Source organism: Felis catus, chromosome E2 (assembly GCF_018350175.1).
Source record: "Felis catus isolate Fca126 chromosome E2, F.catus_Fca126_mat1.0, whole genome shotgun sequence".
Taxonomy (NCBI): domain Eukaryota; kingdom Metazoa; phylum Chordata; class Mammalia; order Carnivora; family Felidae; genus Felis; species Felis catus.
The window spans coordinates 13,055,237-13,080,989 of NC_058382.1; the positions used below are offsets into that span (position 1 = coordinate 13,055,237).

The 25,753-nt window shown below is 55.2% G+C and overlaps 1 protein-coding gene and 1 long non-coding RNA gene across 2 annotated transcripts in view; one reads left to right on the top strand and one right to left on the bottom strand.

The window, feature by feature from the left end:
- The window catches only part of POU2F2 (POU class 2 homeobox 2), a 32,879-nt gene extending 12,405 nt beyond the window's left edge, over positions 1 to 20,474 (bottom strand). The window contains 7 exon segments of the mRNA XM_023245173.2: positions 8,485 to 8,528; positions 8,531 to 8,762; positions 9,027 to 9,143; positions 12,843 to 12,899; positions 13,039 to 13,073; positions 13,178 to 13,243; positions 20,377 to 20,474. Coding sequence (XP_023100941.2) covers positions 8,485 to 8,528; positions 8,531 to 8,762; positions 9,027 to 9,143; positions 12,843 to 12,899; positions 13,039 to 13,073; positions 13,178 to 13,243; positions 20,377 to 20,443 — 618 coding nt within the window. The 5' untranslated portion in view covers positions 20,444 to 20,474.
- On the top strand, positions 4,952 to 8,006 carry LOC109494787. Its single transcript, XR_006590520.1, has 2 exons — positions 4,952 to 6,735; positions 7,172 to 8,006. It is a non-coding gene; the product is annotated as an uncharacterized LOC109494787 (long non-coding RNA).
- Positions 20,475 to 25,753: the final 5,279 nt, after the last annotated feature.

Genomic DNA, 25,753 nt, shown 5'->3' on the forward strand with positions numbered 1-25,753 from the left:
CTTCAGATTCTGTGTCTCCCTCCCTCTCTCTGCCCCAACCCCACCTGAGCTCTGTGTCTCAAAAAAAATAAACATTAAAAAAAATGTAAGGCCCTGTAACTCATATAAACATCAGGCCCCACAAACTGAACCCACCCTGCTCTAAACTGCAATGCATTTGCTTATATACAGGTTTCCCTCTGCTACACTGAAACTCGAGAAGGCAGAGGCTATGTCTTAGTTTTCTTGCATCCCTGTCCCTCAACACAGTCTGGCAAGCCCCCATTAAATGCACACTGAACTGAATCCAAGAATAAAGCCAGAAATAAAGTCTTCTTACCAGTGTTCTTCTGATTAGCTTGCTGACGGCAATATTTGTTAACTACTCTGTCTCCCTAGTGTGACTCAGTGAAAATCCCACTTTCTCCCCAGACGTCTAAAAGAGAGGTGTCTGCAGTTTTCTTTCTGAATCAGCAGGGAGAAGAAAAGGGAGGGGGAAATGCACCCAATTTGCAAAAGGTCTCATGGTGAGAAGTCCAAATGAAAAACCCAAACACACCCCCATTCACTGTTACTCAGACCAGAAACTGAGGGATCCGTCCCGACACTCTCCGTCCCTTCCTCTCCACCATCCGATATACCTTCAAGTGCTAAAAGTTCTAAACTTTTTTGTGCTCTGAATTATTTGGTGTCTGACAAAACCTACTGGCTCCTTCTCAGAGTTAAAAAAAAATGCGTGAAACGGGGAGCCTGGATGGCTCAGTTGGTTAAGCGTCCGACTTCAGCTCAGATCATGATCTCGCGGTTCGTGGGTTTGAGCCCCGTGTTGGGCTCTGTGCTGACAGTCGGGAGCCTGGAGCCTGCTTCGGATTCTGTGTCTCCCTTCCTCTCTGCCCCTCCCTGGCTCACACCCTGTCTCTCTCTCTCTGTCTCTCAAAAATAAATATTAAAAATTTTTAATAAAAAGTGCATAAAATGAAATACATAGGATTTCATAGGAAATCAACTGTATTGAAAAAATCATCAAACATTTTGAATAGATAATAATAATCTTTGGGTTTCTTTACAGCACATTAAATAACAAGGTCAAGCAGTACATCTGATGACTACTGTAATTTCAAAGTGATGATGAACGAAAACAATTATTTTAAGGGATCTGTGACAAGTGTATCGAAATATCTTTGTATTCCATTGTCCAAATACTTATACAAAGTCCAAGTACTGCTAATGCTATTGTGGGCTGCTGTCTATATTCATAATAGAAGGAAATTCAACATTTGCAGTTAGAGGATAGAAAAAATTGAGACATAAGCTTTTCCCATCCAAGTTCATGGACTCCCTGGAATTCTATCCACAGCCCCCTCCAGGAGGTTCCTGTTCTGAAATGTTAATTGAACAATAAAGCTTCTACTGGTTTTTATCACATTTGAAACAATTCAACTCCTTGCCCTGACCCTGCATGACCCCGCCTTCCTTGTCTCTCACAACTCTCACTCCCTAACTCTAAGCCAGTCACACTAGTGTCCTTCCTGTTACTGAACCCAGAAGAGGTCCCCACCTCAGGGCCTTTGCACATGCTGTCCACCACCCCCTCTTCTTGATCTGCACATGACTGGCCCCTCTTCATCATTCAAGTCTCTGTAAAATGCCCCCTCCTGAGAGAAGCCTCCCTTCTCTACCTGCTTTGATGAGTCTTCCTCTCCTCAATGTCTATTACCTCATACTCTTTTCCTTCCTTTATAGCAATTATCAGCTATGAGCAGGCACCAGCTTGGAGAGGGCACAGACTTGTCTGCCTTATTCCTCACTGTATTCTCCATGCAAAAAGGCGCTCGGGCATAGTGGATGTTCACTAAACATTTGCTGACTGAAGAAATTACAGAATGGGAGAAAGAGAGAAGATTCTGGGTGCTGTGCTGTCTCGGGACTGGGGTTAGCCAGTAGGAGGCCCCATTTCTCCACAATCTACAGGCAGCGAGCAATCTGAAGCCACTTGGGGGCGTGTTACGACCAAGTCAAGCTGGTAGAGAGGTTAGAGGAAGTGGAGAGAACCGGGGAAGGGCCCCTGGCCAAGATACTTAGTGGCTCTGTCCCTAACCTGTGAGAAAAACTAGCACACCCCGCCAACGCTGAAAAGGGAAGAGATGGTTTCTTGGGTTTCTTGTTCATCACTGCGTTCTGATCACCTCCACCCTAGTACAGGCACCCAGCAGGCCATCAGTGAATTTCCAATGAGTGAATGAGTAAAACCTAGGACAGACCGGTGGAGTCTCAGAGCAGACTGGCTGCGTTTTGACGCACTGAGATCTTGGCCACAGTTGGGCAGAAAGACTGACAGTTTACGTGACTCACGGGTGAACCGGAGGGCAATTGTCCATTTTCCCGTTTGGACTCAATTCCACCTGGGGGTGGAGGGAGGTGGAGAGAAAGCCTTTAAAAGGAACTGGGCCGCGTGGGCCCAGGTGCAGCGCCTCACTCCAGCGCACAGGGCAGACTCCCCATCCCCCAACTGCAGGCCCCCACACATGCTCTGGCAGCCACCCAGCCTGGGATGGTGTCTGCGTTTCACTCAGCAGTCACCCCTGAGATGGCAAACCATGGCCAGTTCTGGACACCCCATTCCAAGACATGGACGGCTGTCAAGTCCGTAGCAGGGAGGACAGGAAGGGGGTGTCTGGGGACCACATAAACTACATTATCATCAGTCGTGTTCAGCATGAGGATGGGCTTCCCGACCCTCTGAGCCGTGTCAGGGCACCCGGTGGTGGAGTGGGCTGCGTGGGAAGGCAGAAAACACCTGTCCTGGGAGCCACTGGGGAGAAACTGCACCCCCACTTGCCCGGAACTGTGCCGCGGGGGCTCCCACATCGGGTGGGAGGGAAGTCAGAGGGGTGCAAGGGTCCCTGCCGGCTGGGAACCTGGGGGTTCTGAGTCTCAGCCCTGTTGCCTGCTTCTAGCTGTGTGACTCGGGGGAAGCCAGCTCTTTCTTCTGGGCCTCGGCCTCCTTAACTATATAGGGGGACAGTGCACAGGGCTGGAAACCTGACTGTCCTTCACACACTGTGGGACCCTGGGCACCCCTTCCCCTGTTTAAGTCTCAGTTACCCCACGGGGCTCTTAAAGGAATTCAGTGTGACAATGCACATAGCGTGTTTAGCCCGATCTCTGTTCACTGAAGTGGGCCTGCGTAAATGGTAGTCATTATTACTGAGTCACACCTTTCTCAGGGCCTCGGTTTTCTCATCTACAAAATGGGGTTAATAATGTCTAACTGTTTACAGGATTGCTCTGAGGCCCGAGTAATATTAGCATCTGCAAGGTGTCTGGGAAATCACAACACGCTCCCCGAGCACAAGCGTTTGCTAGCCCTGCACCCCCATGTCACTCCCCCCACGTCACCCCACCGGATCACGAACTCTCAAGGGCAGGAAGCCCCATCCTCTGCCCGGCAGCTGTGAGCTGTCCACACCCAGCCTCTCCACCGAGCTTCAGCTTCAGGTGTCCATCTGCCTATCTGATGTCTCCACTTGGATGATTAATAGACTCTTTATACCCTGCTGTGTCCAAAGGGAAACTCCTGGTTCCCTACTCCAGCCCTCCAAATCACACTGTGCCTCCCCTGTCTTCCCCAACTCAGGAAGCTCCCTCACCACCATCTGATTGCTGAAGCCCAAATCCTAGGAGTCATCCTTCATCTATCCTATCCGTATAAAATAGCATCCCAGACCCCCATCATCACCCTCATCTCCCACCTGCATCGCTGCAAGGATTTCCCACTGGGCCCCTCGCTTCTACTCTGGTCCCCCACAGTCCATTCTCCCCATGGCAGCCAGAGGGAGCTGTGGAGAGGGTCAGTGGGGTCATGCCACCCACCTGCTTAAAACCCCCAACAGCTTCCCGTCAATGTTTCCCTGGTAAACATTCCAAACTCCTTGATCTGCCCTACGAGGCCCTGCGAAACCTGGTCCCACCTGCCTCCCCCTCACCTCTTAACTTGTCCTCCACTCACTTGCTCTGCTCTAGCCATACCACTTTCCTCTGTGCCCTGACGTCAAGCTGCTTTCCACCTCAGGACCTTTGCACTTGCTGTTGCCTTTTCCTAAGTTCTCCCCATGGCTTCTTCATGACTGGCTCATTCAGACCTCAGCTTTCCAAGGCCACCCTGTCAGTGAAACTTTCCCTGGCCACCCCATTAAGAGTGGCCTCCTCCCTCTCTGACACCAGCCCACTTCATTTTCTTTAGTACGCTTCCTCTAAAATGGTCTTGTTTTGCTCCTTTGTTTACCTGTTCACTCTCTGCTCCCTACTAGAACATAAGGTCCTCAAGGGCAGCCACTGCTGCCTTGTTCACAGCTGTCCCCTTGGGGCCACAAACGGGCACCTGGCATACACAAGGTGCTTAATAAGTGCTGGATGAATGCGTGAATGACTGTCATTCCAGGCACTTCCCTACAGGAAGCCCTAAAGTTTGGGGGGAAGGGATATGGACAGAGGTGGCCTGTCTCTAGTGTGGGATTCTCTGTGTGCCCCCGTCCCAAAGGTTGGCCCTGCCACGTGGAGCCCAGGAAGTCCCAGAGATTGGGGCGGGACACCAAAAAGCTGAGACCCATCTGACGGGGAGAAGAAACACCTACATGCACATTGTGTGTTACATCCCGTGCTGCCTCCTGTTAAAATTCCAGGATAGATGAGCAACAGCAGACCCCAACCAGTTGTGGAGTGACTGGTACGCCTCGGCCCAGCTCCTGGCCACCAGGGGCCTGTGGGTACACTGACGACACGCCTCCAGGTTTGGCTGCCCTGGCACCTGCTGCCCCTTCTCCAAGCCTCAGGAGCCATCTCTTCCTCTTGGGGACTGGCCCTCCCCCATTCTCAGGTCACATGGCCCAAGTGGGCTGACCCTACCTTCTTGGGGCAGTGGTTGAGGACACTAACTCAACCCTGGTCGGTGGGAACAAGTCTAAAAGTGCCGGCACCCATTCTGCCCGCCTCAGAATGAAAAAAGAGACAGAGTTTGGGGCTGGGCCTCTTCAGTGATCTGAGCCAAATATCCCCTTCTACGTCTTCAGCCACCTGGAGGGGAGTCTGGTCTAGCTGACACCCCTCCTAGCTCATCCTGCGCTGTCTTCCACTGCCGGCCCCCCCCCCCCCCGCCTCCCGGAGCCCCCCCCCTACTCTCTCATTTTACCTTCCATGCCTGAAACAGCTTTCTCCACTCCGTATACCTGGTAAACTCCTACTTGCCCGGGCTCAGGTCAGGCACCACCTCCTCCAAGAAGCCTTCTCTGATTCCCTCAGGCACAGGTCACCTGTCTTTTCCCACACTCCCACCACACCCAGTAGGTTTCTCTGGGAAACCTTTGTTCAGTAGGGCCTGCCAGCCTAAAAGATCTTGTCAAGCTTTATTTGCCATAGTCATATTATGAAAATAGGGATTTTTTTATTCCCTTCCAAATACAAAATGATGTTTTAACAGTTAATGTAAATTTTCAATCAATGTCTACCCCTACCCCGGACAGTCTGAATTACTCCCCTGGAGAGATGTCTTCCCTACCCTTGATTGAAAAACTGCAGCAAAACATCCCTCATTGATTCAGTAAACATCCAGGTGGCCCCTTTGGTGGAAAGCATCATGCTGAGCGCTGGACACACAAATTATAAAAGTGTGTTATAATTGTCCCTTTCTCTGTACTAGCTAGGAAAATGCAGGGAAGATTCCTGCCAAACTGTTTAACTGACACTACTTTGGAAGCTGGTGGTACAGGGACGGATGGGGGACTTTCCCTTAGTATATTATGTAATTTTAAAGTGACAGGGTTAGGGGTGTTTTTTACTTTCTTAGTATTTTTCAAGTAAAACATTTCTTGGTGGTTCATTGGTGTGTGTTTCCCTACAAGACCGGGAGGCTTTAGGGGGCAAGGAAGGGTCTGAGTCACTTCTAAGTCTTTAGCTTCGCGCCAGGGCCTGACACACAGGGGCCTAGGAAATGTCTGTGAAATGACCATAGGACAGAGCTGAGCAGTCATGGGAAGTAGAACTGGCAGGCCCAAGAGACATAGACTGAGGAGAGGGGTCAAGCCCAGGGGTGGAATCGCTGTGGATGCAGGGAGGCAGTAACACAGGAGGAATGTGGTACCCACGTTCCGGGTTGTTCCTGGTCGGCATGGTGCCTGGAACTGGGGATAAACATTCGTCTGTTGGGGAAATGAGGTCACAGGGTGACAGAACTCCCAGAAAACAAACTCTTGGTCCTGGCTTTGCAATTGCAGACAACAGGACTGAGCAGATCAGAGCCGGGGAGGGAGGAGCCAGAGGAAGGGGTTGGCAGGACGGTTAGAGGAGGCGTCCTTGAGAATCAGAGACTGGGCGGAACAGCAGGTGGCAGAGGACTAGCCTGCTACAGCCTGGGTCGCTGGGTCCTTGGGTCGCAGGGAACTTGGGGGAGGTGGTTCTAGGAGTTTACGAACAGAAGGAATGCCTCCTGCTCCCAAGGGGGAATGGTTTGGCCGGTTTGCACTGGGTGGCTCTCTCCCTCCCCCTCCCTGTGGCCTTTGTTCCTTCCACAGATATTTCCTCAGGCATCTTCAGACACAGCACTGGTGATTAGGGCCAGAAGGAGAGGAAAGGGCTGGGGACCCCCAGAGGAGGCAGGAGGCAGGAGATTATAAACCAGCTGGAGGGAGGGAAGTCATGGAAAACTTCCTGGAGGTGTGGACTCCCAAGCTGAGGCTTAAAGGCTGAAGAGGAGCTGTCCAGGTAAAGGGAGGGAGCCGACTTCCAGGTAGAAAGGAGAACAGAGCAGGGCCACTGATACTTGGGACCTAGTGAGGAGCCCCGAGCCTTGGTGTTGCTCCGTGAAGAACTAACTGCAGGTGCTGTGAGGCGACCTCCTGCTGCTGGGGTCTCCGGTGGCCAGAGCGGGAAAGCTGGGGACAGTAGCTAAAGGCAGCGGCCCCGGGTCCTATGGTTACAGCCCTGGACTCCCAGGCCTGGCTCCAGGGCTATCCTGCCCCTTGTGCTCACCGGGTGACCTCAGCCAGGATGAGGATTTGTGGATTCAAGGAGGTCACCGTTAGTACAGCACCTGCCAGACTCTAGTTACAGTCACCATGGCGAGCCAGCCATTGTGAGGCTAAGTTTGGAAGAGCCGTCACGGGGCAGCGGGCACAGATTGCTGTGTGTGTCTCTACAGAACCAGGCCCGGAGGCAGGAAGCCCTAAGAAGGCAGATACCAGCTCAGCGTTAAGGACGGTCTCACATGGAAGCATTGGTAAGTAGTCGAACGGGTCTGCTGGAAGCTGAACTCTGTCAAGGGAACGACCTTATGGGTACTGGACACTTCTGTGTAGACGGCATCTGGCCCTGGGGTTTCATGGAAAGGGGTGGGTAGAGAGAAAGAAAAGCAACCCAAGGAGCAGCCATTGTGGGAAACACAGGGCTGAGGGAAGTCAAACAAGGTTTCTTGCTGCAGGACTTCTCAGGACCTTCACTGCCCTGGAACACGGGCTACAGACTCAAATGTTTACAGAACCCAGGCAGACAGCACAAATGGGTGACAGGGGCAAGTGTGAATGGGGTGGAGAGTGCAGGCCTGTCAGGAGGGGAAGCCTGCTCAACTCCTACTCTGTTCTGCCGACTATCCTTACGGGAAATTTTTTGGCCACTATCATGGGTTGAATCAGGGCTCCCCAAAAGATACGTCAGAAGTCCTAACCCCCAGTGCCAGTAAATGACCGTATTCGGAAACACGGTCTTTGCAGATGTAATCAAAGTAAATGAGGTCATTAGGGTGGGCCCTAATCCAGTGATCGGTGGGAAGTGTGAACACAGAGACAGATGTGCACAGAGAGAAGGTGGCCATATGACCATGGAGGCAGAGATTGGAGCGATCCAGCTATGAGAACACCAAGGATTTCTGGTACTTCCAGAAGCTAGAGGAAGCAAAGAGGGGTTCTCCCTAGAGCCACCCAGTTTGTGGGGCTTTGTCATGACAGCCCCAGGAAACAAATACAGCCACTAACTCATGATTCAGTGTGTACCCAAAGTCTCCAGAATGGCCAGAGAGGACACAGCATTCCCTGACCCAGTGGCCACAGGCCCCCGTTCTGAGAGTCTCTCACTGGAACCTCCAGGGCACACATTTTCGGGCACTAGTTCAGAGTCTCAGCCTTTCCTTTTTGTGCCCACATGGGCGCCCTTCCACGGGGGTGAGTCCCCTGGTTTCCTCAGCTGTAAACCGAGGACGAACCCCACCAAGATACACAGAAAGCGCTTAGCTGGACACTCCATCACACGGGGGATGTTCTCCCTCTGAGCCTCGCTTTCCCCCACCGAGACATGGGGGGCAGCATCCCCCAAGGCTTCCTGGGGTTGCTGGGAACTGCCTGGCACACAACCGGTGGTCCCAACGGTCGGCCCTTGTGGACCGGCCGGCCCCCTGCACGCCGGGCTTCTGCGCATCGTCCGCTGGAGGCCGTGGGCCCCCCCCCCCGGGGCTGCCCTTACCTGTGCTGTGAGCTGGATGGGCTGGGACAGGGTGAGCTGTGGGGTCCCGGGGGCTGGCTGGCAGGCTGTGGTGGCGGCAGGTCGCCTCCCCCAGAGGAGGCCGGGGGCTGCGAGGTCGAGGAGGAGGCAGAGGAGGAGGAGGAGGAAGAGGAGGAGGAGGTGGAGGAGGCGGCGGCAGCGGCCGCGGCGGCATTGGACTGCTGCACGGCTGCGGCCAGGAGCTGGGCCTGGGCTTGCTGCAGGAGGAGCTGCTGCTGAGCCGGCATCAGCGCCGTGAGCTGCGGGGGTGGGGGGCGGGGGGGCGGGCGGCAGGGGGGTGGGGTGCCGGGGAGGGGTGTGGGGAGGAGCAGAGAAGGCAGAGAGGGGTTAGTGCCTGAGCCAAGCAGGTTAGGGCACAAGTCTTGCAGGACGACTGAGGGGGACAGGAGGCAGGCGCGAGAGCGTGGCCGCAGTCCTGGCGGGACACCCCATGCCACCGGTCCTGTAACAGGTGGGGGGTGGCTGGTCTCTGCCCACGTGCCCGTGCTTCCCCGAGTACTTACCCCGGCTAGCTGGCTGCCTGTCAACATGAGTTGGGCCTGGGGCAGATGCGGCTGGGCTGGCTGGGGGGGCGGGGGTGCTGCGGGGGCTGAGTCGCCACTGGGGTCTTCAGCCTTGATCTGGGGAGGAGAGAGGCAGGGTCCGGGACCCCAGAATGTTAAGTGGAGGCCAGAGAGAATGCCCACCTGTGAACCAAAGAGAGGGCACGTGTGTGGCAACAGCAGCCTGGGGCCGGCCGGCAGAGGAGGAGTGGACCGGGGTATAGAGGCAAGACCCTGTACTGACCGGCCGGGGGTCTTAGGCCACCTTTCTGGCCTCAGTGTCCTCAGCAATCACATAAGGCTAACACACTCCCTGCACCCAAACCCCCTACAGGAAGAGGGTCACCTTTGGGGAGCAGTTTTCCCCTCTGGGGGTCAGCTTCCCCATCTGTAAAATGGGAAATTGCCAGCAGGGGACTCAGAACATCAAAGGGTAGAGTTCTGGGTCCCACACCCCTCATCTGCGTTAGCTACAGGTGCATCTCTTATTAATGGAGTAAGACTTCGCTGGAAGAAAGGTCTCAGGTTATTAAAAAAAAAATCACCACCTTAGAACATGGGTCTGGAATTCAAACGAGTGTGGAAACAGGCAGACAGTGAAAATGGGTGACCCGGACAGATGAGGATGGGGTACGCTGGCAGGGTGTGCAGCCCTCCCGAAGGAGAAGCTTGCCCAGCTCCCGCTCTGCTCCCACCAATCACTCATTTTAAAATCGAGAACAAAAACACAGGGCGCCTGGGTGGCTCAGGGGGTTGAGTGTCTGACTCCCGATTTCGGCTCAGGTCATGATCCCATCGGTACTCTGCTGTTGTGCAGAGCCTGCTTGGGATTCTCTCTCTCTCTCTCTCTCTCTCTCTCTCTCTCCCCCCCCCTCTCTCTCTGCGCCCCTCTCCCCTGCTTGTGCTCTCTCTCTAAAATAAAAATAGATAGATAGATAGATAGATAGATAGATAGATAGAAGGATAGATAGATAAAATCTAAAGCAAAACCAAAAAAAAAAAAAACCCCTAAAAACAAACCAAAATTGCTGGCAAGACCAGCAAAGCACATATGAGGGCCAGATGTGGCCCAGATGCTGCCACCTTTCAGCCTCCACCCCAGAAGTCCACTGAGCCCCTCCTTCATCTCGGTGTAGGATGTGGATGCCTCTCGCATCAAACGCATAGGACAGACCGACACAGTCCTGGCCTTCCTCCTCTCCTAGACAGAAAGCCAGACCACGGTGGACTTGCCTGATTGGGCTGTTGGTAAAGGACGTGTGGGGGTAGGAGGAGGTATGCCTTGAAGAATCACACGCTCAGGCCCAGAGGGGACACCGGGCTGAAAGGATGATCCCTAATCCTTCAGCCCAATGGCCCAGCACCATTTTGCAAAAGGGAGTCCAGAGAGGGAAAGCCAACTGCTGCGAGGTGACCCAACAGCTTGGCAGGGGTGTGGCATTTGGAATACAGACTGAGACAGACAGAGGTCGGGGAAAAGGCCAAATAACAGAGGGTGAGTGGAGTGTCCCAGGGTACGGATACAAACGTCAGGAAGTTTAAGGGGCGCCGAGATGCATCAAACCACCGTGAGTGTTAGAAGCCAGGCCAGCGGCCGTCCCCGGCAGGGAATCAAGGGCCTCTGGAAGTCTGGTCATGTTCTGCTTCTTGATCTGGTGCTGGCTGCATGAGTGTTCAGTTTGTGAAAATCCACAGAGCCATACATTGAAGATCTCTGTGTATGTCACATTTTAATTAAATGTTAAAAAAAAAAAAAACCAAAAAAAAAAAAAAAAACCCACACCAACATGGTCAGAATATTGGCCCTCTTTCAGGTTTCTTTCATTCATTCCTTCTGGTTCTCTTGAGAAAGTCTCCATTAGGTGCTAGGACGGCTCTAAGGCCTTGTCCCCAGCATGACTCATCTCCCTTTTTAAGGAAAGAAGGAAAGTCCTCAGGCTTACACCTGACAGGCAAGAGTCTCTGGGTACATTTTAATAATCAGTGTATTGGGCACCTGGCTGGCTCAGTCAAAAGACACCGAGTCTTGATCTTGGGGTCATGAGTTCAAGCCCACATTGAGCGTGGATATTACTTAAAAAAAATCACTGGGGTCCCTGGAGGGCTCAGTCGGTTAAGCATCCGACTTCGGCTCAGGTCATGATCTCACTGTCCGTGGGTTCAAGCCTCGCGTTGGGCTCTGTGCTGACAGCCCAGAGCCTGGAGCCTGCTTTGGATTCTGTGTCTCCCTCTCTCTCTGCCCCTCCTTTGCTCACGCTCTGTCTCTCTCTCAAAAATAAATAAACATAAAAAAAATTCTTTTTTAATCACTGTATTTATTTCCACGGCAAGTGATTCTGGTTTTCCATTCATGAAATTTCCACTAAAAAAAATGTATTTCAGCTGTTGAAAAAGCAAGCCAGTTCATGAGCTGCAAATTGTTGAAGCTGATTGATGGGTACCTGGGGGGTTATTTTCATGCTACTCTTTTTTTTTCCTCCTTTGTTATCTGCTTCACATTTTCCATAATAAAATATTTTTTTAAATGAAGCCAATTAACAAAATTGTGATGTAAGTAATGGTACACGGTGGTGTATGGATGTGTCTGAAATCGTGATGGGAGCACATGAATCACTGAAGTTGGGGAAAGACTAACACAGAAGAGGCCGAGTGAGATGGAGAACAGGACGTAGTGTGGACAGAGGCCTGGAGTCAGAGGCCAAAGCCCTCTCTGCCTCGGGCTTTCTCCGGGAACCAGGGTCCGGGCTGGGGAAGAGCAGCGAGAATCCTTCCTTCCCAGGGCCCCACTGGTTTCCCCACGGAGAAGCAGGGCTGCGGTGGGACTAGGAGAGGCTGCAAAAAATGCAGCTGGGGGAGGAGAGAGTGGGGGTAATGGACATATGCTCTGCTCCAAGAGCTAAGGCCAGAACTGTGCCCGAGATCAGAGGGAAGGAGGCCAGAGCCAGACCCCTTCTCCCCTGGGCCCTGTCCAACTCACTCAGCACAAGATACCCACCCACTAAGCTGCACCCGGGGCCCCAGAGCCCATCCAATCCGATAGCCCCCATGTTAGAGAAAAGGAAACTGAGAAGCCCAGCGGTGGTGGGGGGTGGGCAGTGATTTTCCCATGGTCACAGAGTAGCTCTCGGCTCCCAATGCCATCCCTCTGCTACCTCTGGCCAGGGTCAGCAGTCCTCCCGAGGACCACCCGGCGCGTGCCCTCCATGCTGCCTTCAGGCCTCTGGACCTGCGGCTGCCTCCACCAGGCTGGAGCGTGGACACCTGGGCCCCAGACACCCCAGGAAGCCCAACGATGCCCAGCAGCAGGCAGGGCCCCGTGTGGATTAGGGATTTGTTCTGTCTGGCCACGTCCAGATACCCCATCATCCTTAGCCATTCTTACTGGGTCTGCCCCCCCCCTTACCCTCCTCCATTGGCTGGCCCCTGAATGTGTGTGTTGGGGGGCTGGGGTGGGGCAGGCCCCTGTCAGGGAAGTTGGGATGGGGGCGGGGCCTCAGCTTCCTGTTGTTCATCGCCCTGGGGCTCTGGGGGGGATTTCCCTGGCCACCCCCACCCCCCCAGGGAAGGGGAAGGAGCCTGGGTGAGTCACAGGCCTGGGGCGGGAGCCTGAGTGTGAGAAGGAGCCAGAGGAGCCTTGTCACCGAGTTATTGGGGCTCCGTGCCCTTCAGGCCCCAGGCCCACAAAGGTGCGTGGGACCCCGTCCCCGATACCAACCACCACCCGTGACAGGACACCCTCCCGGTTCCCCCATCCTGGCGGTTCTGATAGGTGCTTACCTTGGTGCTGGGGCCAGTTGGGGACACGGAGAACGGGGAGGTCTTATTCTGAGGGTTCTGTGAAGAAAAAGTTGGGTTGGGGGAATGGGACGAATGAGATGAAGCGGCTTCTGACACCCCGCCCCTCGCCCACAGGGGCCACCTCTGTTCCCTTCTCCCCCTCCCCACCCCTCCTGCCCATCCACTCCCTCCGGACCTGATGGTTAGTGTCTGGGCCATTTCTTTCAGTGTCTGCAACAAGAGGGAAAGAGTGAGGTGTCACCTGTGCCCCCCACATCCCCGCAGCTCCCCCACCATGCGGGGCTTCTGCCCTCTCTGCTCCCCTCCCCACCCACCTGTGTGCTCTGCCGGGGAGTCCAGACCTTGCTTCTCGGCCTCCAGGGGCTTAGACATTCTTATTTCTGGGGACAGAAGAGGCATGTAAGTGGGGTGAGAGGGGGGAAGCCAGGAGGGCTCTCGGGGCCCCCCCTCCAGCACCACCCCAGCCTCTCCCCAAATCCCCCGCACCCCCTGCCACCTTGCAAGTGCCTCTTTGAGGAGGCATGCCCTCCTTACTGGGCCTCTGCCCTCCTCTGGCAGGACAAGAAAGGGCCTTCAGGCCTTGGGGGTCTTGCCTGATCCTTTTCACCCCTGCAGAAGGTGGCACAGGGAGGGCCACCTCCCGTGAGGCCTGGGGCGGGGTGGGAGGTAGCCGGTGGTCGTGAGAAGGCTTCGGTGCCCAGGAGGAGGTGGGTGATGTTCCACAGGAGCGAGTCAACCTTGGGCCTCCTCCCGAGGCGCGCCCGTCCTGCCTCACCAGGTTTCGGGTGAGACATGTTTTCCACTCTGAGTGGGGCCTGGGGGTGTGAAGGACTGCAGCGTCCCCAAAGGAGTGAGTCTTCTGATCTCTGCCCCTCCTCCAGCCCACAACGTTCCCGTCCACACCTCACTCCCACCCGGCCTCCCGCTCCTGGCCTCCCTTCTCGCATTCGGCACACGGGGCCCAGCAGCCCCATTCTGACCTCTGAACTCCGACTGACTCCAACTGCATCCGGCTCTGCCCCTGACCTGGTCCTTGGACTTAATCCTAGGCCTCACCTGGACTTCAGCCTTGAATCCCAACTGCACACCCCAATCCAGCCTGGGTGTCCCACTGTACAAATGCAGTCCCATTCTACAGTCCCATAAACCCAGGAAATGATAGGAGGTGACAGGCAGCAAGCTAGCACCGGGGACAGAAAGCAATGGAGGCAAAGCGATGCTCTGTCCTCACAACACTCTGATGCTGCCAATGGAAAGGTGATCGTTTACCAGTGCTAAGCACAGTGTTAAGGATGATTCAGGGCTCACAGTAACAGTTGGTGCTGATATTACCCCCATTTTATAGACAAGGAAAGTGAGGGCCCAAGAGCCCAGTGAGACAGCAGAGGCGCCCTGACTGGACACCTGTCTGCATGACTCCAGGGTTCACGCTTCTAATCAGGACTGCTATGGTCTACTGGACCCCCCCCCCGCCCCGCCAACACCCCACTGTGACTTCCGCCCACCTCATCTCCAGCTGTCACCCCTATTCAAGTTCACCCTGACTGACACTGACTGGAAACCCAACCCGGGTAGACCCTACATAAACCTGGGCTTCTGCCCTATCCGTTCTCGATCCCCTTACCCATCCTGAATCCCAACTCCTATCCCGATGGTCCGAGTCCTTCATCTGACCTTGACTCCCAACTTGACCTCAGACCTTTCTCCTGACCCTGAATCTGACTAGCAGGTCTCCCCCACAACTCACTCCACATCCCTGCCTTAAAACACGATGCCACCCTATCAAAGGGGCTGTCCAACTCAAGTGGGTTCTGCACCCAAGGTATTTTAAAAAGGCCAGCTACAGTAGCTAGGACATCCTCAGCAACTGAAAAAAAAAAATGTCCAGGAATTTTGCAACTGAGGGTTACTTGACATGAAACGCTGCTCGGCTTTAAAATTCCTGATTAAAAAGCCAGGTCACACACTGCTGGTGGGAGTGTGAATCGATATAAGCACAATTCAGGAAAGCTGGGGAGGCACCCCCTCCCTAGGACCCAGCACATCCACTCCCGAGTGTCCATGTGAGAGAGAGGGGCATCCTGCCCACCAGGCCCATGGGCACATGTACCCAGCAACCCTTTCGAAATGACCCCAAACTGGCAACAACCCAAGGGCCCGTCAGTGGATCAACACAATGTGGTATGCCCATACAACGAAACACTCCACCGCAAGAGAAAGAACACGCTCCTGAATCACACGCACTGCTGAATCTTGCAGGCGTGACACCAAGGAAAAGACATCAGACACAAAAGCAGACAGACAGTAGGATTCCAGTTACGGGAAGCTCAGAAAACAGGCCAGATGATATCAGGTGACCAAGGTCAGATTATGGGTACCTTTGGGGGGATGCTGACGGGGAAAGGGTGTGGGGAAGCCTGCAGAGGGTTGGAAATGTTCCGTATCATGATCTGTCGGGTGGTTCTGTGGTTCTATCTATACATATGTAAAAATTCATCAAGCTGCACCCTTAAAATTTGAGCACTTTATTGTATGTATGTTTTCACACACAAAAAAGAAAAAAATTAAAAGCTAAAACAAACAAACAAACAAACGAGTACACAGTCCTACTAAGGCATAGGTTGGTGAAGGAGGTGTGGGGAACAGGTGCCCAGGATGCCACGGGAGCTCAGGTCCTATTTCCAGGCACTAGGAGGGGCATGAGTGGATAATGATCTTGAGAGACACAGGAGGACACAGCAGCAGGTGCTGGTGCCAGGCGCAGAGACCCCACTCCTGACTCTGAGATAGCAAAGGCAGAGGTCCAGCCTAACCCTGCCTCTAAATGGCCCTGAACTTGGCCCAGCTCCAGGCAACTGCTAATGCTAGCGTGGTCCGGCATCCCACCCCGTCTAGCATCCCTGAAACCCCTGCCCCAACCCCTTTTCCTGGCCCCTCCTTCCAACTAGTGTCGTCCATCTTTCCCCAGGGAGATCCTGCCTACAACCTGGCCCTGAACCTTTCCACAGCTCCCTATCTCCTCAAGAAAAGCCCAGATAGGGTCTTTAAAGAGGTAATTAAGTTAAATGAGACCATTAGGGTGGGCCTTAATCCAATATGACTGGTGTCCTCATGAGAAGTAGATATTGGGACACAGATGCGCAGGAAAAAGACCATGTGAGGACACAGGGAGAAGATGGGCATCCCAAGCCAAAGAGAGAAGCCTCAGAGGAAACCAACCCCACTGACACCTTGACCTTGGACTTTCAGCTTCCAGATTTCAAGAAAATGAATTTCTGTTGTTTAAGCCACCCCATCTGCAGTACCCCATTATGGCAGCCCTGGGAAAATGATACAGCCTCCCACGGTCATGCCCTCCCACTGTCCTAGCCCTGAGCCCACAGGGCTGTGACCTTCTGTGTCTTAGTCCTTTCCCACCAGACCAGAGGGCAGGCAGGCCGGGTCTGACTCACTGCTGGGTCCCTGGCATCACCCAGCTTAGAAGAATGGGTTATAAATGTTGGCCGAACGTCCCTCCCTGCACCTCTCTCTCTTACTTGTTCCTGCCTCTGTTCTGTCGTCCCTCTGTCATTTAACACATTTCCTGAGGCCTTGGTGTGGGCTGGTCCCTCTGCCTGGAAGGCTGTTCCTCACTCTGGCCACCTGGCGACCTCCTACTCATCCTTCAGGACCCTGAACAGGTTCTGTCGTCTATGGCGGTGGCTCCCTCCACCCTGGCTCCTGCTGGCCCAGCGTCTCCCTTTGTGACTGTCCTAGAGGCTGTAGCCATCTGGGCCCCAACAGGTCTCCCCCATCAGACTGGGAACCCCTTGAGGGCAGGTCTGACTCATCTTGGGGTCCCCAACACTGCCCAGCCCAGGACGTGCGGGTCGAGTGAACAAGGGGGGCCCGAGGCCCTGATCTCCCCCATCGCTCCAGGCCTTTGGCTCTGCTCTTCCCCCACCTGGTGACCTTTTCTTCTCTAAGAGCAAACCCCTGCTCCTCTTTAAGGTCCCAGCTCACACGTCACCTCCTCTGTGAGGTCCTCCATGCCTCCTCAGGTGGTTGGTGTCTCTTGTCTGAGAACCCCGTGCCCCTAACACACCCTGACTCCCTGGGCAATGGCCTCACCTTGCCCCAAACTGTGAGCTCCTTAGAGCCCAGGCTGGTGTCATAACAACACTAATGCATGCAAGAATCTCCGACAGGCCAGGACCCAATCCTGACCCAGACAAGCCTTTCTCCCTGCTGCCACCTGCCACCTTGACCTTGAGCCCCAGTCCCCAAGCAACTCCCACCTAAACCTTTAAGGTAACATCTCCTCTGCAGGGACTGTGGCTGAAGAGGCAAAGATGGCTTAAGGAGAAATCTCCACCACTCTGTTTCCATAGTTGCCCCTAATTCTTCCCCGACCCTGACTCCCACACAGCCGGGCACCCCCACAGCATTTGGCTGGGCTGACGGCAAAACGGCCAGTGTCGCCCTTCACCCAAGCCTGTCTCGCTTTTCTTTCCTCCCCCATCAGAGCCCAATCTGAGAAAAGGGTTTCATAGAATCATCCCCACCAAGCATGAATAGGGGACTCCATTTCCACCACAGATCCAAAGCCAAATGATGCCTTAACACTCTAGGACATTGGCAATCCCCCTAAGAGGCCCGCTGAGGCGCCCATCCTACAGGCTATCAGCCTCGGCCCAGGCCCCTTTCTCCCGGCTCTGGAGAAATACTGACGCCTATTCCCACTCAGACTCTCTGCTTTCACTGGGACAAGGTAAGACCGGGGCATCTGGATTTTGAAAAGCCCCCACTGCCACCGCCACCGCCACCTCCACCAGGTGATTCTAATATGCTCCAGCTCCCTGCACCTTCCAAAATCCATCTCAAAGCCTCATTCACACAGAAAGGCTGCTTGGTTATATGCCATAGCCACCCCTCCCTTCTCTCATCCCTGGCAGTGTGTCACTCTTTAGAGGACCAGGCAGGAAAAAGCGATGCAGAATCCTAGCGGGCCCCTTGAATCCTACCATCCTGGGGTCAGACACACCCAGGGCTACCCACACCCTTGGGGTCACACTCGCTTGCCCCACTGCCTCAGGCCTGGGACTCTGGGTCCCCTCCGCCCTCCCCACCCCTCCCTTACCCCTCCCTCTCCGGACTTTCACTTCTCCTCTGCATTTCCCCCAGCCGGTTTTAGCAGACTTGGGCCAGCTTCTCGTTAGCACTTACCGAAAATGGGGCTAAATATAGAGGGCCCAAGGGCTGCCCCTCACCCCTCCTGGCCCCTCTTGGCCTGTCCCCTGGGTCTCCTGCCTTCACAGCCGGCTTCAATCAAGGCTGTGGCCTGGGAGCCCCTGTGGGCAGGGTTTGCGCTGCCGGGAACCTCTGTGGGCCCAGCTGGCCCAGTCCCTGCCTCCATAGGAGCAGCACCGCACCTCCCCCCCCCCCACCACCCCATGTCTGTCCCCGAGCGAGCGGCCTCAAGGGAGTGAACACTTCTGAGCTGTCAGGAGGGAAGGATGGAGATACAGGCAGCAGACACAACAAGAGAGGTGGCCCCACAGCTGTGCCACGGAACACACACACCACAGCCTCAGCCAGGCAGGGCCCCAGACAAGGATAGAGATCATGCAGACACACACAGGGACAGGTGTGCAGAGATCCTGGGTCGGGATGTTTGTAGAGAAGACATATGCCCAGACACAATGACATGGGTAGATATGCAAAACACACACCCAGACATGCGCATGCACACCTGCGTTTACATACACACACACACACACACACACACACACACACACACACACCCAGAGTTACTCAGATACACACAGATGTGCACACACTCATACATCCAGAGTCACTCACAGACAGATACAGAGATAGACACACAGACACACACAGGTGTGCATACATATCCATACCCAGGTCACTCAGACAGACATACACACATACGTGTAGACACTCACATGCCTAGAATCAGCTCATCCTGGGAGATGGCCAGGGGGGACTCCCAAACCCTGAGCTCAGGCAGGCCAAGTGATCTGGCCAAGGCCACGCAGTGTATTCATTCATGTCCAGGCAGGGAACCCAGGCGGGCCTCCCAGGCAGGGCAGTTCTGTGAGAGATCCCAAGTAGGGGGTCTAACTCAGTACCTAGCACACACGAGGCCCCCATTCAACCCCAGACGGGGAGGAGTCAGTGGTGGAGCAGAGCTCGGAGCTCTGCATCTACACTGCACGTGCACCCACACATATACATAATTGCACATAGAGTCACCCCGATAAATAATCATGTGCCAGCCTGCAAGTTGTCTTCCCTCCACGTCAACCCCCTCCCTCACCTCCTTTGCCTTGCTCATACCCACTCATCCTTCACATCTCAGCCCAGACATCCCTCCTCCAGGAAGCCCTCTCTGACACCCCACTGGCCCAGCTGGGCAAGTCTTCTGGGCTCCCACAGTTCCCCGTGCCTCCGACCCCTCTGCCTGTGCTCCCTCCGCTTTCTGGCAACAGGTCCATCTCTCCCACTGGGAACTCCAGGAGGACAGACCTGTTTCCGTTGTGTTTCCAACACCCAACACGAAAGTGCTCAATAAATACACGTTGCTGAAGGGCCACAGGGATACCTGCACATACACTGATGCGCATAGGATGGCACATGCCAAATCAAGACCCGTCCCCACGGACACTCGCAAATGTGACACAAGGCGACAGTCATGCTTACATGGCCACAAATGAAACAATCACCAAGTACTGACGCTTGCTGTGTTCCAGGCACCGTGTTAAGCATTTACACGTATTACCTCGTTTAACTCTCCCGTCAGCACTGCTGAGAGATAGCTATCATTATGCAGAGATAGACACATTTCACCAAAGGAGCCAACAAATACAAATCACCTTGTAGGGTGCCCGGCACACAACATTCGCTCAGTCAGCTGACACATAATACATTTTTGCGTGGTGATAAGTGTCATAAAGAAAAGACAGAGCAGGGCAAGGGGTCCGAGAATGGTGGGATTGGTTGCCAAGTCAGACGGGGAGATCAGGGAAGGCCTCCCTGAGGAGGTGATATCTGGACAAATGAAGTGAGGCAGTGGGCCAAGAGGTCATTGCCAAGGCTAGCCCACAGTGCCACACACAACAGACCCTCACACACAGACACATGAGTCACACTCAGAGGACTCAGAACCACCACTCACATATCCACGCACAGAAACGCACATACCAAAAGCCCTGCAGCTCAGTGTTCCCAGCCCTTCGCAGCCCTCACCCACTGGTCCTCCTTATCAGAGCCTGCTACCAACACTGGGCTCCATCCTCCCTCCCCTAGAGCCCTCAGAACACTGCAGCGGAGATAGGTGGGGGGGAGGACAGAAGCCCCCAGGTGTCTGGAGTGGAAGGGAAGGGGAAAGAAGAGCTGAGGGCGGGGACCCAGGGTGGGAGCGGGGGAGCTGTTGAGGTACAGAGCGAAAGTGCAGAGGAGACAGCTAAGGAGGAAGGGCAGGGCCGGCAGCGGGTGCTGGCCCCAGGCCCCTTACCTGGAGCCCCCATGCTGGAGTGAACCGTGCTGCCCGCCCCGCAGGGCTGGGGGAACAACTGTGTCATCTCCCCGCCCTCTCTGGGGGCCAAGCCCTCTCAGCCGGAAGTCACCCAGGGAGGAAACCACAGGGTCCGCCCCCTTCAGAAGGGAAAATACTCTGGCCCCAAGGCCCACCTCAGGAGGCGGTGGACCCCAAATCATGTGTGTGTTGGGGCAGTGGGGGCAGTGGGGTGGAGGGCAACAGGCCCGAGGAGCTGAATCCTCCCACTGGGTCTCCAGGAGGTTCCTGCAACAGCTGCCCCAGCCCTTCAGCGGCCTCCACCAGGGCAAACACATCTGGAACAGGGCATGTGGCTCTGGGAGAAAGGGTGGGCCCATAACAACAACAACAACAACAACAACAACAACAACAACAACACTAAACCCTGGCTAGAAGTTTTTTGGGGTCTTTCCCAATGCCACACTTGACAGGTGCACCTGACAGGCATCATCTCTTGAGATGATCACCATTTGCCCCATTTTACAGACGAAAAGATTGAGGACCTGAGAGCTGAGGTGGCTTCCCCAGGGGCCCAGAGCCAAGAAGCATTGAAGCCAAGAAGCACAGCAAGTGACGTTCGCGGTGGGTGTCCCGCAAGGCTGTGGAAAGGGAGGTACCCAGCCACGCACCTGTCCGCAGGTGAGGCGTCCGTCCACTGAGAAGGAAGCGGTGCCCTGGGACAGTGGCTGTGAGGGCGAAGGGGAGGGGCCGCTTGGCCCAGAGTGGCAAGATGTCCACCAGGGGTAAATGCGGGCGCCCCAGGCGGTTTGGGCGAGGGGAGCCCCGGGTCCCCTGACAGACTGCCCGCTGGCCTTTCACGGAACTGCGCTCCCGGCCCAGCATTTCCCTCCGCGCCCGCCAGAGGGCGGCAGCGCCCAGCCAATAGGCCGGAGGGAGGGGCCGGCTGCGGAGGAGGAAGCCCCTCCCTCCGCTCCCCTCCCCGCCCCCCCACCCCCACCCCTGCGCGCACACCTGCGAGGGTCACACAAAGGCGCAGGACTCCCAGCGCACGGCGGCGCAGACAAAGGCGCGGCCGAGGCCGCTGCCCTCTTCCTCTTCCCCGCGCCCGGTCCGAGGCTGTCAGGCCACCTGGCGCCTCCAAACAGGCCGCCTGTCCGCCCTGGGCCCCGCGAGACTCGCCGCGCCCCACGCTGGAGGAGGACTCCCAAGCCACACGCGCACACGGACGCTTGGACTCACCCAAACGTATACATACACTCAAGTATTTCTACACATGAGCCCCGGCACTTCACACACATGTGTCCACGCGCAGACACACGGGAACCCTCCTCTGTGTGCCTAGGCTCCCTACCCAACATCCCTAACTCTTGTGTACAGAAACACCTGGGCACCCTCCTGTGGGCACGAGGGCATATCTACACATGTGTGCTCAGGCACGCCTCCTGGCCACGTGTGCCCACATTCACACCCATGCACACTAACTCGGGATATATAACACACAGGCAGACCTTCCCCGGTGCCCTTCTTTCTGCACACAGGCCCTGTGCATCCAGACACACCCAAGCGGGCAGGCCCACTCAAGGGTAATGACCAGTGTTTTTCACATCTGTACACAGAGGGGCCAGTTCCCAACTACCGACACTCCACAACACCCCGTATCGTAAAGACCGTTTCACTGAGGAGATCCACAGACCACACGACATCAACCCAGCTTCAACTCAGACCTCCTGCCTCCTGGTCCACCCCTCTCTGTCTTTCAGATGCAGGGTTTCTGTGCACAAGGGCCTTCCCGATAGCAGTCTGGCGGCAGTGGGGTACCGGAGCCTCATCTTGAAGCTGCATTTGCACAGCAGGTTTTGTTTGGATTTGGGATTTATGTCTTGAGGAGGTTGGAAATGAGGTCATAAGGACATTATGGGGGGCCAAAACCTCACCAAGCCACCCCCATACTCCGCCACGGACACAGTCAATGTCATCCATGTCAGGTACGTGCTTTCTGGACATGACTGGGTGTCAGCCCCTTATGGTGAGCACGAAAAGAAGCACCACCCATTTCGGGCGCTGCCTTCTCAGGTCTGTAGCTGAGTGGGGGAGCCAGGAAAGGGCTCAAGCGCTCCCCCTTGGGATGAAATCGCCCTACCCCTCTTGCCTCCCAGGCTGACTGAGTCCCTGACTTGGAGTCAGGGAGTCCAATGAGAATGGGTCTGAGACGTCTGCCTGGTGGGAGAGGACAGAGGGGCAGCGTTTGGGCCCACTGGGTGGAGAGGCCCTGGCAGCCAGGAATGGGAGGCCCAGGCAGGGCAGATAGTGGCCTCTCGGCCAGAGAAGAGGCCTCCAGCCATGTTGAGCGAGGCAGGTAGGGTGTGGGAGCTGGGGAGCAGTGGGGGGCCTCTCGGGGTGCAGGGAGCCTGGGAGGGAGGCAGCGCAGGGGAGGCCAGGCTGGGCTCAGGGCTGAGCGGTAATTAAAGGAGACGTAGGGGGCTCCCCAGGGCCAGCGGGGCTGGTAACTGACACGCGGGCCCCATTGCTCTGCTCATATTTCTCACCGGATCGATACGTTTGACTCCCGACAAGACAATAATCGCTTGTACGCGGCCGGCGAGTCGATCAAATACATTATTAGAGCGAGGTCCCCCGGGGGCCCGGCGGGGAGTGGTGGGGGGGAGCAGCCAGCCCACCGGGGACAGCAGAGCGGGATTCTTCACCCCTCAGGGCCCCCAGCCATGGCCTCTTCCTCTCTGTCGCCCCTGGGGACCCTCTCTGTGGCTTGGTTCCCTGGCTTCTTTCGGGATTCCCGCTGTCTCTGGCGACCTCTCTACTCAGCCCCAACACATCCCTGCTCTGCGTGGGGACCCAAGGGGTCTTTCTCCACAAGTGCTGCCTCATCTGTAGGGCTCAGCGTGTGGGAGCTCAGAGAGGCCCCTCCGACCCCCAGCTTAGCAGGAAACAGGGAGACAGGGCTGCAGGCCACACTGAGTCAACAGCTGGGCCGGGAGAGGAACTGGTGATTCATTGACACCAACCTTCTTCTGCATCTCAGCACATCGGCCTTCAACAGAGACCAGGCCAGGGCAGCCTCTGGGGGCAGGGGGGTGTCAGGCAAAGCTGGCTTAGGGACCCAAACACATAGGAAAACAAGATGAGGAGTGGCAGACAGACACAGAGACAGAGGGGTGTTTGGCTAGTCCTGCTGCAGGGCCATGCCATCCTCCAGTGCGCCCCAGCTACTCTCAGACCAAACCTAGCTTTGGCCTGCCCTGGGCACTGCTTGCCCACCTCTTCCCCCACCTTCCTGGTTTCTGGGCTTGAGCCTTCATTTCCTGTTCACCCTTGGCCTTGCCCTCAAAACTGCTTCTCCAGTGCCCCTAAGTCAAGGTCAAGCTGCAGCCACCCTATGATCTGCTTAGGAGCACCCAGCATCCAGGGACTTAAAATATTTCTCCTTTGCTGCCTTCATCATCATTGTCATCATCATCATCAATCATCATTACCAACAGCAGCAGCAGCAGTGTCACTGTCTATTCTGTGCTACTTGAGCCAATACAGCAGTGCCCATCTTCACGACAATCTGAGGAAGCAAGGTCTATTATCATCCCCATTTTACTGATGAATTGGAGCTCAGAGAGGTGAAGTCACTTGCCACACGTCACACAGCGTGTGAGTGGTAGAGTCAGGAATCAAACCCAGACCTGTCCTCCTCACAAACAACATGGCAGCAAACAACACAGCCATTCCAGGAGCGGAAGGGAGGCACGATTGGCTGGTACAGACTGAACAAGGAAGATATAGGAGACAAGGTGGGGAGGCAGGGCCACACCCCAGGGCCTCACAGGCCAGGTGAGCAGTTTGGATTTTACTGCAAGCACAGTGAGATGCCACTGAGGGGGTCTTGAGCAGGGAAGTGACGTGGCTCTGTAAATGTTTTTGTGGATGATTCGGGCTGCTGTGGGAGGTCGGCCGTGGGGAAATGGGTGGTGCCCACATGAGATGGAGGGGATAATGGCTGGGACCAGCGTGGTGGCAGTGGGGGAGGAAAGGAACAGGTGTCCCTAGAAGCAATTTTGAGAGTAGACCCCACGAAATTGGCGATTTGCTGAAGGTAGGGTGTGGGGGGGGGGGAGGAGGGAGGAGTCAAGAATGAAACCCAGGAGCACAGGAGTACCTTTCCTACCGCAGAAAGGTTGGAGAGGAGGCAGAGCTCAAGCTGGGATGAGAAAGATTTGGCCAGGGCACCATACGTGCCTTAGGCTGGATTTGATGTTGTAGGTGGGAAACTTTTGAGCAGGAATAGTGTGTGTAAGAGAGATCCGCAGCATGAGGACAGGCTAGCGGTGGAATCTAGAGGTAGGATTAACAGAGAAGGAGGCTGGGACAAAGACCCAGATGACAGGGAGGCTGAGGCCATGAGGGTCCACTTTCACATGAGATTCTACAGGACTCTAGTGGGCCTGCAAGTGGAAGACTGGGCAAGTGCCTGGGTCACAGATGGATAGTGGGAGGGAAGATGCTCAGGTCAGTGCTGGGGACAAGATCAGGAAGCAGCATCTCGGAAGCAGTAAGTCCATGGACTGAGAAGTCAGCAGATGCTTAATAAATTCACATCGACACAACATTTCTTGTCGCACCACCTCCAGCCTCCTGACACCAATTTCCCAAACCTGCCGGAATTCCCAGGAGTTCACCTCAACTGAGAAGGAATTGAGAAGCACTGTGATATGACTTAAAGAAGATAAAAGTCACAAGACCAAGCAGATCCCCATTCTAACCTGGCCATTTGGTGGCCTAGGGCAGCCCCTGGCACACTCTGGGCCTCAGTTTCCCCATCTCTAGGTGGGAGGTGTGCTGAAGGAGCTCGCGAAAGCTTCTTCCAGCTCTAACATTCTGTGCTTGAAAGAAACAAGAATGGGCAAGATAGTCTGATGGGTCAATTAGCTACACAGCAAATATAGGAAGAGAGAGGGAATGTATTGCAGCTTATTCTAAGAAGGACCTGGTTGACTATACTCAGGATTTCACTGACTCCTTGCCTTTTATCAGGGACTTTTGTTATCCCCATTTTAAAGAAATGAGGGAAAGTGAGGGCCACAGTCACAGCTAGGCCGGGGCACACCCACAGTCTCCCTGATCCCAAAGCCTGTGCCTAAACTGCTGTGCTGAGCTCACTGCTCCTCCTCTTGGCTTGCATATGTCTCTCAGATTGTAGGTCCCCTGAGAACAGGGTCCTGGGCATCCATCAACACCTATCCACCAGGGCTTCCAAGGAAGCTAAAGAAACAGGTGCCTGGCCCTGGGCCTTCCCCTGACAAGGCACCGCCCTTGACCCAGGAGCCCACCCCCACCCCCATGCTGTCCACACCAATCCAGCCCAGACTTC